This window comes from Cicer arietinum, chromosome 3, assembly GCF_000331145.2.
Source record: "Cicer arietinum cultivar CDC Frontier isolate Library 1 chromosome 3, Cicar.CDCFrontier_v2.0, whole genome shotgun sequence".
Lineage (NCBI taxonomy): Eukaryota > Viridiplantae > Streptophyta > Magnoliopsida > Fabales > Fabaceae > Cicer > Cicer arietinum.
In genome coordinates this window covers 67,157,709-67,176,615 of record NC_021162.2, presented here as the reverse complement: position 1 = coordinate 67,176,615, position 18,907 = coordinate 67,157,709, and the positions used below count along the sequence as shown (strand labels likewise).

Sequence of the window (18,907 nt, the reverse complement as noted above, 5' to 3'; positions counted from 1 at the left end):
TGAACCGGGACCGCAGAGTGCCATGAAATCGTAACATTGTGCGAAAAATTAATTGATCAATGAGTTATGTTGAATCAGTGAACCATCAAAAAGTTTATTGTGCGGAAGCTACTTGACAGCTTGACCGGCATTTACTATTTGCAATTAACTACTCAAAACCAAAGCTGAAAACTTTTGGGTGAGAAACAAGGAATGGAATTTCATCTCTAGAAAACTTCTATGCTATCGTTAGTTTTGTTGTTTCCACCGTTGGTATAAATTACAGGAAAATGCTAGGGTGCACCATTAAATCATGTTGGAATTTTGTTAAAATTCAGTGTATGTTTTAATTATTTCTTGATTGTGCAACATCCTAAGCTAACTGTTAGTAGTCTTAGTTAATACAACTTCCTAGGCGTTGAATGTAATTATTGCAATATCATTATAAATAGAAGTTGTGTGATCATGTTTGAGACACACAAGAAAAACATAATTTACTCATATTTTACATGGTATTAGAGCAGATTTTGATTCTGTGACCCGTTTCGGTGTTTCACTACCACTTCCGGCGGCGGAGTTTACCGCCGACAGTACTACCTTTCAGTTTTTTTTATAAATTTTTGGTAACATACAATCGTCTGTTGCCGTCAACTATGTCAACCTTTCTAATAACCAGCCATACCACTAACACTGTACCGCCGCCACTTTGTGCCCTTATTCTCTGCCACCGTGTGTTTTCTTTCTGGTGTGCCACCACTATCAACTTTGCATTTTACAGCTGCACCATAACCAACATTTTTCTGTAGTACTATCCTTTTCCAGTGAGACCCACCATCCAAAACCAACAAACACCTTTGCGCAATCCTCCAGCGAGCACGACAGTGCTTTTCCTGTCGCCAACCGACAGCGCACGCGCTGTCACACGCGTCTTCTCTACGTGTGGGTTCCACACTTCCACCAAATCCGCGTGAGAGCGCATGCACCTGTCTTCGGCCACCTTCTGCTGGTTTTTTCATGATTTGGTGATTTTTCAGCAACCTCTCATCTTTCAACTCCCCCTTCCGCACTATATATGTTGCTATGAGAACTTAGTTTCAAAGACAAGGTACCATTTGCTCAAACAATCATTTTATTTCCACCGATGATCAATCCGATGGTGACTCTATTTTCACATATCAATCATATTAGTAGCGCCTTTTATTCCCACTGACGATCAATCCGGTGATGACTCTATTTCCACATATGAATCATATTAGTGGCGCATTTTATTCATACCGATGATCAATCCAGTGGTGACTCTTTCACACATAAATCATTACTAGTGTCTTCTCTTTTCAAACTAGTCCGACAATTGTCGAACTTAGTTTCATTTTTTTCTTGTGATAAAATGTTGATGTAACAAGCTTAAAACATAGTAAGCTTTAGCTTGGGGGGGAGTGTTAAAATTCAGTGTATGTTTTAATTATTTCTTGATTGTACAACATCCTAGGTTAATTGTTAGTCCTAGACAATAAATTTCCTAGACATTAAATGTAATTATTGCAACATCATTATAAATAGAAGCTGTGTGATCTTGTTTGAGACAAACAAAAACAAGAAAAACATAATTTACTCATATTTTACAGAATTCAATTCCTTTAGCCAGTGGTTTTGTGTGTTGATCATTATTATATAACTTATGATGTGATAAGTTGATTCTTTAGCTTTCTAGATTAAGAAATTATGTTGATCTCATTTTTCTATTATTTGATCTTTACAGTTTGCAATTTCTTCTGCGGTCATTACAGCTTGCACTTTGGATAATATATTCAAGTACAGTGATAAGACACTGGTGTTTGCATACTTCTTCATTTTTGGGCTTAGTGCAATCATGCTATCATTTTTCATATCAACATTTTTCAAAAGGGCCAAAACAGCTGTAGCTGTTGGAACTCTGTCATTTCTTGGTGCCTTTTTCCCTTACTACACTGTCAATGATGCGGGAGTCTCTATGTGAGTGCTTTTCCTTCCAATAACTAATATATTCAAGTCCAAATTTTCATATTTGAATGTATATTTTTTTATTTGAGGTTGCCTACCTCAGGGTCTTGAAGGTGCTTGCTTCTCTGCTTTCACCTACGGCATTTGCGCTGGGTTCTGTCAACTTTGCTGATTATGAGCGTGCTCATGTCGGACTTCGTTGGAGCAACATATGGCGGGTGAGTTTCTGCAGTAGGGCCCTTGCCTTTACTATTCTATCCAAACATTCTAAGACATTTAGCTTGCAGGAGTCCTCTGGAGTAAACTTTTCCATATGTCTTCTGATGATGATACTTGATACACTGCTCTACTGTGCAATTGGACTGTATTTTGATAAGGTATGCCTTTGTTTATTTGAATACGCCCTTCTTATACTATAGCCTATTTGAGTAATTGGACTAGAATGAAAGTGTAGCACTCTACGGTGTTCTTCTGATCTCCTATATGGAGCCTGCATATGTCTAGATGAAGTCCAATCCTTTGCTGCATAGTACTGAGAAAGAGGCATATGCTGCTTGATAAATTTAGGGATGTATTGATTTATATAACTTATGGCTATGTTTTTCATTTGTAAATATTGATCACTTCGTACTCTAATGTAGTGGTGCGTTCCTGTACAACAGCATTATAGTTTGATTTTAACTTGGTTTTTCTGTTATATTTCTTATATTTTTTCATTGCTTTATTTCGAAGTCATTGATGACATATATTCATGTGCTTATGTATGTTCACATACCATATGACCAATTGAATGAAGATTTAATTTTTATTTTGCTTCCTGAATGATACAACGATTAAAGTTCTGCTCATCTTGAAGGTTCTTCCAAGGGAGTATGGATTGCGATATCCGTGGAACTTTATTTTCCGAAAGGACTTCTGGAGAGAGAAAAAAATTGTAAATACTTGTTCCTCCAGTTTTAAAGTTAGAATTTCTGGTAAGAATTCTGAGTCAGAAGGGAACCCTTTAGGGCAAGATACTTTCAAACCTGCCATAGAAGCAATAAGCTTAGACATGAAACAACAGGAGCTTGATGGCAGGTATATATGATATGCAATTCAAGTGCATCAACTTAGTATAATATGACACATTGTCTCTTTCTTAATTGTTTTTTTTTTTTTTTAAAAACTTTTAGGTGCATTCAAATCAGGAATTTGCATAAAGTGTATGGTACTAAAAAAGGAGATTGCTGTGCTGTAAACTCATTACAGCTGACACTGTATGAAAATCAGATTCTTGCTCTTCTAGGTAAGTAGAGGCGTTCTTTCTTTGTTAATGTATGTATCTGTAATAATAGAAGGGACACGCATAATTTTTTTAATAACCGAGGAAGTGTGTGTGTGGTGGTAATGGGAATTGGAATTGGGAGCTTCTAACATAAGTAATAAACAAACTTTGGTCGGTGTCGATGAAAATCTAGACAGAGCTAGTGAGTATAATAATTATACAATGAAAATTATGGGATCAACTTTCAGATGGTGTGTGGCACAGCACCATGCTTGATTTTGTTGGTCAGCTGGAGCTGTCAGCTTGAGATGATTGTAGAGAAACACAAAAAGAGGAATGGGCAGCCATAGGCCATACTAAGGTGGTGGGTGATACCCATACCTGGGTGGATGAACAAGGGGGGTACCTAATGATGAACAAGGTGATACCCATAGCAGTTTGATTTAGTGTGTAGGCTGATTGAATATTGAAGTTTTGATCAAATTGATGACAAAAAGTCAAAGCATAGTAGCTCAAAATGTGCTGGAAGGTAATAGAACCGTGATACCTGGAGTGGCCTCCCTTGTTTCTATACTGTAAAATTCTCCCTCAGAAAAACATGCCACGAGATTCTGATAGGAATTTACATTTATTACAAAGGAACAGTGAAAGTTCCCTGGATTACAATATTACATAGCTTCAAGGATCTGCACCTCCTAATGCCAAAAGGTCCCAACTCTATCAAAATGACAAACTACCTTCTCTCTTATTCTATCATCTTATTTACAGGAATCATGTCTTATTATTTTAACTATATTCCTACTAACTAAATAGGATTACTTATCCATACCCCCCTCCAAAAAAAAAGCTTCATATTGTCTTCAAGGGGAAGAGAGTGTTGTTTTTGAAAAAGGATTGACTGTGGTCCCATTGTATGACACATGCAGACCGTGATACAAATGACAATGTGGCCCAATAGTTCTGAATGGTCTATTTCACTAAGTGTTGCAAGTCGATTTATGTCTTCTCCTATTGACACTCTTTGGGAAGCACTAATTTGTAATGTAGGTAAGGGAGTTATGTACTGTGATTATAGACATATGCAGGTGTAGGCTTTTTTCTGATGCACATTGGACAGGGTCTCCTATGGACCAAAAATCTATTGCAGGATATTGTGTATTGTTGGAGGTAATTCGATATCTTGAAAAAGTATGAAGCGAAGTGTGGTCGCAAGATCCATTGCTGAAGCAATCTACATGGCTACGGCCTAAACTACTTGTGAGTTGTGAACTAATATGGATAAGATAGATCTTGGATGAGATGAGATTTGATAACACCGGTCCTACGAAACTATGGTGTGATAACCTAGCCACCATACATATTAAATCAAATATAGTGTTTTCTTCAACTAACAAAGAGATTAGTTGTCACTTCATCTTATGTGTACTTCTAGTGTTAAGAATGGTGACCGACTAGCATATGTGCTTACGAAGGCCTTGAATTGGGTGCGTAGTGATTTTGTTTGTAACAGGGTGGGCATGATAAATGTCAATGCTCCAGCTTGAGGCGGAAGTGTTAATAGTTATTATAATAAGAATCATTAGGATTTAGTCTTGAGATTTTACCAACCCCAACCCCAAAATGCTCCATGTGGGTGAGAGACTAAAGGGAGCTGAAGCACATTAAGCTTGGACTGCAAGCTGAGAAACTGTGAAGTGGACATGGCTTAGTGGTCAGCTTTGCTACGAGTCATACTAAACAGTTGACACAATACACATTTAACCCTTGTTTATTTTTTTCCCCTATTATAATTATTTTTTTGAAACTATTATGATTATCATTAGTAGGCTTAATATACTTTACCGTCCATGTACACCTTTCTTGGTTTTTGTCCCTAAAAAATTTCAAACCGGTTTTTGTCCTTGAAACTGTTGAGATATTGTTATTGATTGTAATTTAAACTGATTTGTTATTATCCTTTCGTTATCATTAGTTTTCATAGTTACCTTAGTTATGGATATTTGGTTTGATCTCAAAATTATAGGACTATGATAGGATCACAGTCATATTTAGGTTATACATCCCATGTATATAAATACTTGTATCAACCTTGTTATTAGTAAGAGAAAAATATTCAGATTCAAGTGAAACATAGGAAATGTTGCTTTTCATCCTTGTTGTTTTGTTTCATTTGTTGTAAAAAATTAATAATTGTTTATGTTTGATTAGTCCCTCTTGTAGACTTGAAAACCAAAACAACAAGGACGAAAAACAACATTTCATATATTTCAGGAACTCAAACCGACAAGAATTTGTTTAAGGACTAAACTCAAAGACGGGGTACATTACAAGGATGGAACAAGTTTTTTAAGCTTTTTAATATTATTATTGGTATTATTTTGGTTTTGCAGGGCATTAGTAGGCTTAATAAACTCTTCTAATTTGATTTTATCTACACTAATAATTTAGGGGAAAGTTATTGCTTAATCATTTGTTTGTTTGTTTTGAAGGGCATAATGGAGCTGGGAAAAGCACGACAATATCAATGCTTGTTGGTCTTCTTCCTCCTACTTCTGGGGATGCTTTGATTTTTGGAAAGAACATTGTTTCCGATATTGTAAGTTTATGTTTTGCTACAATCTTGTATGCTCATAGGCGTATGTATTATTTGTTGAAGAATGTAGGAGAATATAAATAATTTGTTAGCCTCTTACGTGATCAAGACAGTGGTAATTCAATTTAGTTTATATGTATCGATCTGCAGTTATAAACTTTAGTATAATGCAAGTGAAGTCTATGGATGAAAAAAAAGTTTATATTGCAGTGTAAGGTTATGAGGGAGCTGTTGCGAAGCTAGACCTAAGATTCATTAAAAGATTTGGGAGGTCTATATTTCTGTAACATGTTCGTAGTCATTGAAAGGGGTTAAAAGAGAGGCATATAATGAATTGTTGTGTCTAAATTATAATATAGAGCTATATTGTATTATATTTAATTACCGTAATTACATGATACTATACAACATAATTACCCTATTTACATTCTTTCTAACATTCTCCCTTGAGCTGGAGAATATAAATCATATACACCATTTTATTGTAAAAATATTTGCTTAATTGATTCATATTAGCTGGATAGTACAACTTAAATTGGATTGGGAGAGAGATCCCTTAATCTTAGGGAATTAGAATCCTCCATGACATTGAGAAAAGGAAAAAATAGGAGGGTAAATCTTATGACTCAGGATTGAGTAATATTTTCTTAATTTATTCTGAACCATACAATCCCAACATTACTTATTCCGATAACGGTTTTTGTAACATCCCGATCCTTACCGTTATCGGCAATGTTAATCACGACCTTCTGTGGGATTCGAGCCCGGTACCTGGAGGATAAGTACCACCTCATCTCATTCCCACTACCAATTGGGGCGAGAAGGTCGTGATAACATTGTCGATAACGGTAAGAGTCGGGATGTTACATTCATAGTATTGTTGACCGCCTAAGTAGGACATGATTCAGTTACCCATTCAGTGCCTTCTAATTCTGTATTAGGAAAACGCAAAGAATGGTCTTTGCAATGGCTAAGGTAGAGGATTGTCAAGAATATTTTAGGTAGAATCTATAGTTGGAACTGATTCCTGCATAGGATACCAAGATTGGGAATATGAAAAACTTCTTGAATAGCATGAGACTCAGTTGAGGATGGCAGACATGGATACACTCTTCCTGAAATGTTTTTGTTACTTTCCCCTTGTTCCATATACTTGCTTGGTCTTGTCGCATTCATAATGTTGCTGTCTTGTTTTGTAGGATGAGATACGGAAGGTTTTAGGTGTCTGCCCACAACATGATATACTATTTCCTGAATTGACTGTAAGTAGAAGCATTTGTTTTTTCGTTCTCTATATTGATGCCAATTATTGTTGCCTTCATATTTGCCAAATGCTGATTTTAGAACATGAATCATTGCCATTTTCGCTATAGGCAAGGCATGCCTTATGTTATACACCTAATTCATAACCTGCACATATAGTAAGTGTTTTCTTTTTTATTTCATCTTGTCAGGCTTTAAACCAATTTTGGATTTGCATTACCATTACTATGTAGTTGTCATGAAAATGTTATCAATATATTCTCATAGATCCATAATCGTATGCAATTGTTTTGGAAATAATTGAAACTTCGTTTTTTATTTTGTAGTAATGTATTTTTGTGTGTATTAAATGTTATCTTTACCATGTATATGTTGCCATCATTTTTGCCCCTGCCATCCAAAATTTCTCGGTCCATCACTGCTTGTGTAGTAGCCCTCCCTTTTTTCTACAACACTGAGATGCAGTTATACATTCATGCATTTAGAGAAATAAGGTTTCTTCCTTTAAGATCTTTTCTCTCTTCACAGATACAATTGTATAAAAAGATATATAAATGTGGGTTTGATTCTCGATTAGATTGCTTTGCTATTGAATTTTTTAAAATATTTTTAAATGCCTTTTTGGTTTACTATGTATAACATGCTGGGTTCATCCGTTGACTCTGCAGGTGAGAGAGCATTTAGAACTATTTGCCATATTAAAGGGTGTGCAGCAAGACACACTGGAGGACGTTATTATTAATATGGCTGATGAGGTGTGTTTTTAATTCTAAGTCTATAAACTCTATTTTTATCACCAAAATCTATATGTAAGGTTGAAAAGGACTTGTTGATCATTTCTAGGGAATTGAATTAATAAAAAATTATATACATATCTTTTTAATTGGTACACTGTTTGTCTTTTCATTTTTTTAAGTTTCAATAAACCGGAGAACTTCTTTACCATAAATAAATTGTGAATGTTGAAGTCATAGGGTTCAAGATAAAGAAGAAAGAGAAAGAATAATACTTTAAATTGTAATTGTAGTTCTATACAAAAGACTATGCACTTTCCGTTGTTTATAATAGTACTAGACTCCTAATCCTAATTAAATAAGGAAACTAATCATGGCAATTACTAGGACGCTAATCATTTAAGTTTCCCTTTATCAATGTAAACATTATCCTGCCTCTTACTCTCTCCCTTTATTTTTCCTTTAATAATTTTTCCTGTTGGTTTAAGAATCAGCATAAGATGCTAGATAACTTCTATTGCTTGAACAGGTGGGCCTGGCTGATAAAATCAACACAGTTGTGAAATCTCTTTCTGGTGGCATGAAAAGGAAATTGTCTCTTGGAATTGCATTGGTCGGAAACAGTAAGGTAGGACACATAGACAACACTGCTTTTTGTTTTCATATGTTGAGCAGGATTGGAAACTTTAGACTTATTTGGCAGGTTATAATTCTTGATGAGCCTACAAGTGGAATGGATCCATACTCAATGCGCTTGACTTGGCAGTTAATAAAAAAAATTAAGAAGGGCAGGATAATTTTGCTAACAACACATTCTATGGATGAAGCAGATGAACTAGGTGACCGGATAGCTATCATGGCCAATGGTTCTCTGAAATGCTGTGGAAGGTAAATTCCATTTTCATTTTTTTTTTCTTACATATTATACAGACTGTTGATTTGAGTCACATGCAACTAGGTGTATAGAACAAAGAAGTTTTAGGATTCGAAGAAGAAATAAACTTATATGAACCTGTAGTGTGACTTTTAAGACCTACACTGTTGCCAATGAATGAATATCTGCTCTGGCCTCTCAAAAGTTGTGGTTTTCTTAATATTTTTTTGTCCACTGCTAGTCACAGGAAAGAGCATATTGCCAAGAGACACGGCATAAATAAAACACACACATGAGCAAACGAGCACACACCCACCCACTCTCTTTGATTGTTCAGATTTTTAAATTTCATGAGTTAAGCTTGTAACTTGAGGGAAATCCATAAAACCTTAGAAGTTCTAGTTTTATGTTATTGAATCACGATTCCTAGAAGCAAGGTGAAAAGTTCATTAATCTTTTTTCCTTGTGATCCATAAAAAACAGATATAAGTGTTCTATACGATTCTCTCTCTCTCTCACCCCATATTTATTATGACATTTTGATAGCTCCCTTTTCCTGAAGCATCACTATGGAGTTGGTTACACTCTAACTCTTGTAAAGGTTTGTTCTATTCTTGAGCATCTTGTCTTTGATTCCTATAGTTTCTGTTTCATTATCAAAAGGTTGTTTTTATTTGGATTTTTTAATCTGTCTTTAGTCCGCTCCTACTGCTTCTATAGCTGGTGATATAGTATACCGGTATGTTCCAACGGCAACCTGTATAAGCGAGGTACTTTTCTCACTTTAGTTCATTTAGATACATGTTAATATCAAACTCTTAGAATGTTTGTTTATTTGCCAATTTCAATGTACGCACGAGTAGATGAAAGTTCAAATTGTTATGGTGGTAGTGTCCCTTGACGGTTCGCTTCCTGCTCTATTTTGTGCGCTTACCTTATATTTTGGACCTAATTCAACCCCATAAAACAGGCATGTATTGTCGAAGCTTTATTCAGGCTGTAGCTCTAGGCAATTGGGGACTTGGGTTTTTCTCCTATAGTTTACATGTGCATTCGTGAACACGAAGATTGGTTATCCTTATTTGGAAAATTAAGAAAATCAATTCAACATAGAATAACACTTCCTAGAAGGTTCACTCAAGAACCCAACTCTTAAACTTACTATGGAATTGGAATTTATGTGTCTAACTAATATAGCACAACTTGTATTTATAATGGTATTAAATAAATACATTGATACCTAATTGATTAGCACTTCTAAAACATAGGAAGCTGTATAGACTAGGAATATTAACAAGTTATCTAGGAAGCAGTGTTGTTGATGGCAGACGGCGATCCATGGAGGAGAGGCCAAAATTCTCTATTTTTTGCCACCTTGGCTGCCATATAAACCGCCATCATGTGTAAAATGACCATGGCATATTGTTGAAATCCCACCACCGCTTTCCGCCATGGCCGCCATTTGATAACACTGATAGGAAGCCGATTATCCCAAGCAAAGATGAAGCCTGCCATCCTAGCTTCAGCTCTTTTTGTAGCGCATGGTTCAGCCCAAAATAGTACGCCCAAGTCTTTCCCATACATTGGGCTTTTCATCTACTTGGACCATCTTGAATGCTTCTGCTTCTGAATTTGGCTTGAGTGAGAGAAGCTTCCTTGATCTTGTAATGGGCCCACCATGTTCTTTCAAAAAACTAGAAAAGTGAGGATACACAAATAATAATGCTAAATAAAAATTGAAAATGAGACTTCTGTGCATTGGTGTAGTATAATATGGTGCATCGCAAAGAACAAGAATACACCACTTATCTGGTTTTGCTACACTTATAAATTAGTTATTATGAGAAATAATTGTTTTTGGTTATGTAATTTTGGTGAGTTCATGTTAAGCAATAAATTTAGCACTAGCTTTCCATTTTTCCCTATATTTTTGTGAAAGATTTTACTGTCAATCTCATTTCATTTGATGCCTGTAAAAAATATATTCAGTGTAGTGGATTTGAATATTATTTTGAATTATTAAATGTGCCTGTGGACTGTTCATGCATAATAAGGTCTGAACTCTATTTAAAAATGAATTCTGATTCTAATTTTTGCCTTTCTAGTTATACTTCCAATTACTTTTGTTGATTACATTTTGTCTGGTTTTATTGGATATTACATTTCCAGGTTGGAACTGAGATTTCCTTCAGACTTCCAATGGCATCCTCTTCAACCTTTGAGAGGATGTTCAGGGAAATTGAAGGTTGCATGAAAAAGCCGGTTTCAAACATGGAAATAAGTGGCAGTTGTGAAAAAGACAGTCACGGTATTGAAAGCTATGGTATATCTGTAACAACCCTAGAGGAGGTATTCTTGAGAGTTGCCGGTTGTGACTATGATGAAGTTGAGTGCTTTGAAGAAAATAACAATTCCCTTATATCAGATTATGTGGTTTCTCTTCCTTCTAATGATTGTCCATCCACTAAAACGTGTTGTTTGAATGTTTTTGGAAATTATAAGAATATTCTTGGCTTCATGTCTACCATGGTGGGGAGAGCTTGTGATTTAATTCTTGCTACAGTTATTAGTTTTGTTAACTTTGTAGGCATGCAATGTTGTAGCTGTTGTCTCATTACTAGGTCCACTTTTTGGCAACATTCTAAAGCTTTAGTTATTAAGAGGGCGATATCTGCTCGGAGGGATCACAAAACAATTATTTTCCAGCTAATGATTCCCGCCCTCTTCTTGTTTATTGGTCTTCTATTTCTGGAGCTCAAGCCACATCCTGATCAGATTTCACTGACTCTTTCAACTTCTTATTTCAATCCTCTATTGAGCGGCGGAGGTGGGGGTGGTCCAATTCCGTTTAATCTATCCTTTCCAATTGCTGAAAAGGTTTGTCACTGATTGTTGAATCATGTTTTCACGTTTTATCTTTTCTCTGAAGTGATAGACTTACGGCTGCTAAAAGAAACACTCTGGTGCATCCCTTTGAACTTTACTGGAATTTCTATTATGATGAAGGTAGTGCAAAATGTCAAAGGTGGTTGGATACAAACGTGCAACCCAAGCTCATACAAATTCCCCAATTCAGAAAAGGCATTAGCTGATGCAGTGGAAGCAGCAGGGCCAACTCTGGGACCTTCTCTACTTTCAATGAGTGAATATTTGATGTCTAGCTTTAATGAGTCTTACCAATCTAGGTGCTAAAATCTGAATTTCTACTTCATTCCTAGTTTCTATCTTTTAACTGTCAAGCAATTAAAAATGATTATAATATGGAAAGTGTTTACTTGTAGCTCAACTCATAGATACCGCTACTTTTATCAAATCCATATGGGTATCGAAACATCCATATCTGTCCTTCAAATTTTATGTCTTTCTGATTTTATTATAGATGGAGATCCAGATCCTACTGAAAACAAGAATAGATTACAAAAAAAAAAAAGAGGACAAGAAAACCAAACAAGTTCCTAAAAACAACAAAACTCATTGACTTCCTAAAAAACTAAATACAAATCTGTCTTTATGGTAATGACAACACAGTTTACTTTATTTCAGTGTATTTTGATATGCAGGTATGGGGCAATTGTGATGGATGATCAGAATACCGATGGAAGCTTAGGCTACACTGTTTTACACAACTTTTCTTGTCAACATGCTGCTCCCACCTTTATCAATTTGATGAATTCTGCAATTCTTAGGCTTACTACTCGTAACATCAATGCGACAATTCAGACACGCAACTACCCTCTACCAATGACACGAAGCCAGCACTTACAACGTCATGTAAGACAAACCACTACCCTCTTCTACAGTTTTTTTTGTATTTCACTAAAAGCATCATGATGCATGACCCTATTAGAAATGACAATGGCTATACTTTGAGATTCATTGTACATCACCTTATTACATTGCAATTCATTCATATTTCATGTTATATTATTCTTGCTGAGGTCTCACATTGTTACAGCCCGACCTTTACCGTTATCGACACTGTTAATCATGACTTTCTTGCCCCCCTTTACTCTCCGTGAGTGTTAATCATGACCCTATTAGAAATAGTGAGTTTTTGCCTTATGTGGAAATCGAACAGGGTACCTGGGGAATAAGTGTCTTTTTTGTAACAGCCCGACCCTTACCATTATCGGCACTGTTAATCACGAAGCTCAATTGGTAGTGGGAATAAGTCGACAGATAACGGTAAGGGTTCAATTCCCACGGAAGGAAAAAACTCGTCATTAACAGTGCCGATAACGGTAAGGGTTGGGATGTTATACACATCAACTTGAGGCATGGCCAAATTAGACCTAGCTTTTGGGGTTGAGTAGACTTAAAAACTCAAATTCTAAGATCTTATCAAAGACTATCCTAGATATGTTATTGGTTCACCCATATTTGTTTATGCTCTAGATCTCTAGTATTGAGCATTAAAGGATGTTTAGATATTTGTTATTGGGCCATCCACATTTAACCATGCTTTAGATGTCCATTCTTGAATGTGAGTGTTTAAATACCTCGTCAACTAGAGATATGACCGAACGGGTTCTTATATGGTTTGAAAAATATTCATCTGTAAAGCTAGCTGTTTGGGTTGAGTTACGCAAAGTCTAAGAATTCTTGTACAGTTCATATTTTAACATGTAAAGTGCATAATGGGATGTGATGTCTTGTATCAATGTTTTGTTATATGGGGCCTTCCGTACTCTTCAGAAAATCAATGATTTGATGAGATGTAGATGAAATTTTGTAGGACCTGGATGCTTTCTCTGCTGCTATAATTGTCAATATAGCCTTCTCTTTCATACCTGCCTCGTTTGCTGTTTCAATTGTTAAGGTGAGTTGTGTTATACAGCTTCGAGGTTGTCATTTTTAAGTTATTTTCGTCGTCATAAAGTATATCTAAAATATGTCTGTGTATTGCATCATCCTTTTATCTTTTTATGTATTCTGTTTCCTTTGCATATTTTCTATTTAGGGAAACATCCTTTATGCGGCTGCATATAGCCTTAAGTTATTTTCTTCGTACTAAGACTTACTATGTTTTAAGTTTGTTTCCAACAAATCATTTAAAACTTACTAGGAGCCGTTCATGGAGCATGTCTTGTGCTGCAATGATTACTCCCCGCCTTCGTCAGCCTCTAGTGTTGCATGTACACCAAATTCCGCTTGGTTCATCACCGAACCACATTGTACTGGGGGATGTCTCCTCTAATACGATTTGTAGCATCTTAGACTGTTTTTAGGATTGTCAATCATCCCCCACAAACCAACACAAGTTTTGTCCATATTCTTACTTACGGGGAACTTTCAAGAAGGCCAGTCATACAAAGAGTGCTCAAAGTCAAACACGCGTAGCTGTGGAGTTTTTAAGTTAGGGGTCACAAAAAAGAAAATGCATCTTGTTGGGATATGTAGTGTCAATCAATCCATATAAGCCATCCCGCCACCATATAGTTTCATACCTATACGACCTCAGGATCCCTCTCATTCCGATGTGAATTGGGTTCATTCATGTGCCCCTTTGCGCTGAAGAATGTCAAGAGCCTCCCATTGAACATGTCTTGTGCGCCGACCATCACTCCCCACCCTCGTCAGCCCAGGTGTAAGCTTGTGTAGGGTGTAAGTTGTGGCATTGTCATTGTTAAGTCTAATATGCACCATATCAATCTTATTGAGAGAAGATCGTGGAGCTTGGAGAAACCCTAATTTGTGTGAATGAATCAATGGAATTACGTGGTCCTCTGATATCCCATTTTTCAGAAGTGTATCCTTGACTCGTTTATCTTGAACTTACCATTAATTGTTCTTTGGTATCCTATTAATAAGGGTAATTTCACTCACTCATATCTTTGACATACTTGAACATCCAAATGATGTGCATATTTTTCATTTTAAATGTCAATGATTTTCTAGCGGGAAGTTCTTGCTACAATAGTGTCCAAGAATAATGACATTCTAAAAACTGATAATTTCTTTGGCTAAATATTTATAAACTCTTGGCTGGTGTAGGAACGTGAAGTGAAAGCTAAGCACCAACAACTAATCAGTGGGGTATTTCTTTTTCTTCTTTCTCCAGCATATGATTTTCTATCTTGTTTTGAATATTCATCTGATGCTAGTCTTACCAATCAGGTTTCCATCCTTTCATATTGGGCCTCTACATTTATTTGGGACTTTGTGAGCTTCTTGTTTCCAGCCTCGTTTGCCATAATTCTCTTCTACATCTTTGGTATGTTTACAATTCATTATTACTGAATTTTGTAGATAGACGTTATATTATATAATATTTTGTAATTATGTTTAATAATGTAACCATCCCATTAAAAAGGTCCATTAGGTTTAGCTTAGTTTAAATAAGCATGTTAGTGTCGGCTGTACTCTTTACAGAAGTGAAACAAGACTAAAGTATTTTTCCACATGGCACAAGAGCTCTCAGTCTTGGAGGCTTGCTTCCAAGTAAGAACCCTAGCTGCCTTCATTGCGGTGCCCTTTTTTGCTTCCTTCAGTGCAGCTCTTGGGACCTTCAATATCTGTTTATTGCACGCGCCGCCACGCCACGCCATTCAACCTTCTCGAGTGCATGTCCTCCATGCACCGTTGAGTCTTTGTCAGCCCCTCCTCTGTCCTGAGATTGTTTTTTGTGAGGGTGTTTTGACGCCCATCGTTCTGATTTTGTTCTGTTTTTATGGTCTATTCCAAGTCTTGAGATAGTTTGTTGTTCAGTTTCTTTTATAGGTCTATTCCATCTGTCCTTGTATTTATCTCTTTCTTCAGTAAATTTCTTCTTTTATGGAAAGAAGATTGTCGGTATTTATTTCATTGTTTTAGGTATTAATTAGAGAATGCTATATGGAATGTAGTGAATGTAGTGAATGTCCCAATTATTTTATTTACATCAGGCCTTTCATTGGCTCTTATATTTAGGCTGAGCCAATGATTCATAAGTTTGAATTTGGTTTTTCTTCTACCAAGAGAGAAATGGATCCTCTTATGTGGCTTTTAAATATGAAACCATCATCTGTGAAGAGAGAGAGGGAGAGAGAGAAACAGGTTGGTCCTAAACAAGGCCCAAAGAGATAGTTGCAGAAATATGTGGGGCCTGTGTTTCTGTTGATCTTTTCACTTGACTTTTTTGTGTGAAAAACTCTCAAGAGGATCCACTCTCAATTTCTAATCGAGATATTTAAAAGAATATTTATTAGGCCTCATTTAACTACTATCTTTGAGGTCGGTTTGTTCTATAATATGGTATTAGATTTAGAACCTCCATATTTGACTGATCCAAATCTTAGTCCTTGTCTCCTTCATCAATGTATTAAATAATTAAATTTCAGGACAGTATAATTATGAGTTTCTTTTTTTCCTATTCTTCCTGCTAAAGAACTTTAGTATGAGTTGATAGATTTGAATTCTTGACAGCTTCCAAATATGTTCAAGATATTGACATACTTCGTCATTTAAATATTAGAACCTTTCGACGGCCCTCCTCTCCTCCAAAACATTCCATACCCCCATCGATACTGCATAAGCCAGAAATATTTGAATCTTCTCTACCACTGTTTTTCTCAGGTGGTTGAGAGGATATATGGTTGTGGGTAGAAATGTTAAGGTTGGTGCACTGCAATACAACCGAGCCTTATCGTCTAACTGGGTCCTGTTTTACAATATCATAGTTTTCAACGATAACACTTGCCTATTGAATACTGTTATAGGTCTTGATCAGTTTGTTGGAGGAGTTTCTTTGTTACCAACGATCATCATGCTTTTGGAGTATGGACTTGCAATCGCATCGTCAACTTATTGCCTTACATTTTTCTTTTTTGACCATACTGTGGCTCAGGTATCAAAAGGCAGCGATCTTTCAATAGTTTGTTATCAATCTTATAAATGCTAAGATATTCACTTTTCTGACAGAACGTGGTTCTCCTGGTGCACTTTTTTTCTGGATTGATACTAATGGTTATCTCATTTGTTATGGGACTTATTCCATCCACAAAAAGTGCTAATTATTTTCTTAAGGTACACCAATTTTTTTTTCTTGTGTTAGCAACATTAATTTCATGCCCTAATACAGGCTAGATTTTACCCTAAACGCTAAAAACAGAAGGAGAACATTTAGGCACTAATTCTAAAAAAATATCAGATTGCTTTCGTCTTTTTAGCTCCCATTGTGCTCCCTGAACTGTTTATTACTGTCACCCGTTCTTACTTTATCATGGAATTATTCCATTATGAGTGGATACTGAAAACTGGCTAGTTACTTTCTATCCCATGTGATCATAAATGGGTTTGAATTTTTTATGCTATTTAGTCATTGGTCACATTTATGGGTTGTCACTGTTATATATAAGAACATGACTTTGAGAAACTTTTCAGCAAGAGAAGTAGGCTACTAGAATAATAAAAAATGTTTCCTGTGGGCTAAAGATTATATTTTCATTTAGATTGTACATCTATATAAAGTAAAAAGATGTTATTTTCAATTAAATGCAATTAGTTTTTAGCTGCTTAAATTGCTCTTTGCTTGTATACAGTTTATTGTGGTTTGCGAGTTTTTTAATATCTTATGTTCTTTGTCAGAACATTTTCAGAATATCTCCTGGATTTTGTTTTGCTGACGGCCTTGCTTCGTTAGCTCTTTTACGGCAAGGAATGAAAGATAAAACAAGTGATGGAGTGTATGACTGGAATGTTACGGGTGCCTCCATTTGTTATCTTGGTGTTGAGGTCCAAGACTTTTCATCTAATTTTGCCACTATTGTATTTCTTCTTATTGATATTCTAAGCTTTGAAGTTAAAAACAAAACACCCACATAAAAATTTGGACAAAAAATATTTCGCTCTATCTAACCCCATTTTCTTTTGTATCACAGAGCTTGATTTATTTTTTATTGACGCTCGGGCTTGAATTTTTTCCTTCTCTCAAATTGACTTCATTCATGATCAAGAAGTGGTGGGGGAAAATTAATATCTTCCCAAATAATATTTCTTATCTGGAACCTCTATTAGAACCTTCCCCAGAAACTTTCGTTACGGACGAAGACGTAGATGTGAAAACAGAAAGAAATAGAGTACTTTCAGGTTCTGTTGACAATGCCATTATCTACTTGCGCAATCTTCGTAAGGTATTTCCCAGGAGAATAATGCTAGTGACACACTCTTTAGCACAATTTTCAACACACTCTTTTATTGGTTGAAATTCACATAGGTCCCACTAAATTTAAAATGGAGCTCAGATAATTTAGTGGGACCCGTGTAAATATCAACCAATACAAGAGAGTGTGTTGAAATGTGTGTTAGAGAGTGTGTTGCTAACACTCCTCTTCCCAAGATTATTACCTTCAACTTGTTTTTTCATTAAAAGTACTGTTTTGTTATTACCATGGTGATTTCTTTTCTGAATTGAATTGAAGGTGTATTCTGAAGACAAGAATCATGGGAAAAAGGTTGCAGTAGATTCATTAACCTTCTCTGTTCAGGAAGGAGAATGTTTTGGCTTCTTAGGAACAAATGGAGCTGGAAAGACCACAACAATTTCTATGCTATGCGGTACTTCATATTATTGGACATGATAATACTGCAAGTCATACTAATGTGATATGCCTATTTATGGCTAGCAAACTTATTCTTAAAATCCTATTAAAACTTATTTAAAATCCTATTATTTCCTGTCTTGTGAGTATACGTTTTGTGTTTATTTGCTGCATAAGCACAATCTTCTAATTTAGACAGAGCTAAGGTGATGAATTATGGAATTTGGCAAAACTTGTAACAGGTTTCAAAGAAAAGATTTTTTGTAGTTATAATTGCTCAAAATTGGATACCTGTAAATTTGACATTTCTCTTTGCTTCTTATGGGCTGACTACTAAAAGTTGTGTTTTTTCGTTTCCATACAGGGGAGGAATCTCCTTCTGATGGGACTGCTTTTATTTTTGGCAAAGATATATGTTCCCATCCCAAGGCTGCTCGTAAATATGTATGCATTTTTTTGTTCTTCCATACAAACAAAAACATATAGTCATAAATTGAAGATTTACATAAATCCATCAGACCCTTAATTTTTTTTTCTTCATGATTTGCACTACCAGATTGGATATTGTCCACAATTTGATGCTCTGTTGGAATTCTTAACTGTCAAAGAGCATCTGGAGCTCTATGCTAGAATAAAAAGTGTTCCAGATTACACGATAAACAATGTATGTGTAAGCAGTTTCTAGTTACTTTAGTGGTTGTC

The 18,907-nt window shown here is 35.7% G+C and overlaps 1 protein-coding gene across 3 annotated transcripts in view; it reads left to right on the top strand.

The window, feature by feature from the left end:
* The window catches only part of LOC101502626 (ABC transporter A family member 1), a 32,443-nt gene that overhangs the window by 9,398 nt on the left and 4,138 nt on the right, over positions 1-18,907 (top strand). For 2 of the 3 annotated variants that reach the window (XM_073366195.1, XM_073366196.1), the window contains exons 10-34: positions 1,739-1,971; positions 2,063-2,177; positions 2,247-2,336; positions 2,816-3,036; positions 3,132-3,244; positions 5,713-5,819; positions 7,016-7,078; positions 7,748-7,834; positions 8,343-8,441; positions 8,517-8,701; positions 9,234-9,288; positions 9,386-9,457; positions 10,857-11,564; positions 11,694-11,872; positions 12,248-12,458; positions 13,423-13,506; positions 14,682-14,723; positions 14,805-14,901; positions 16,385-16,512; positions 16,587-16,691; positions 17,253-17,399; positions 17,546-17,797; positions 18,086-18,221; positions 18,570-18,649; positions 18,762-18,869. In XM_073366195.1, coding sequence (XP_073222296.1) covers positions 1,739-1,971; positions 2,063-2,177; positions 2,247-2,336; positions 2,816-3,036; positions 3,132-3,244; positions 5,713-5,819; positions 7,016-7,078; positions 7,748-7,834; positions 8,343-8,441; positions 8,517-8,701; positions 9,234-9,288; positions 9,386-9,457; positions 10,857-11,564; positions 11,694-11,872; positions 12,248-12,458; positions 13,423-13,506; positions 14,682-14,723; positions 14,805-14,901; positions 16,385-16,512; positions 16,587-16,691; positions 17,253-17,399; positions 17,546-17,797; positions 18,086-18,221; positions 18,570-18,649; positions 18,762-18,869 — 3,717 coding nt within the window. The remainder of the gene's footprint in view (positions 1-1,738; positions 1,972-2,062; positions 2,178-2,246; positions 2,337-2,815; positions 3,037-3,131; positions 3,245-5,712; positions 5,820-7,015; positions 7,079-7,747; positions 7,835-8,342; positions 8,442-8,516; positions 8,702-9,233; positions 9,289-9,385; positions 9,458-10,856; positions 11,565-11,693; positions 11,873-12,247; positions 12,459-13,422; positions 13,507-14,681; positions 14,724-14,804; positions 14,902-16,384; positions 16,513-16,586; positions 16,692-17,252; positions 17,400-17,545; positions 17,798-18,085; positions 18,222-18,569; positions 18,650-18,761; positions 18,870-18,907) is intronic. The other variant, XM_027332612.2, reaches the window with a different exon arrangement.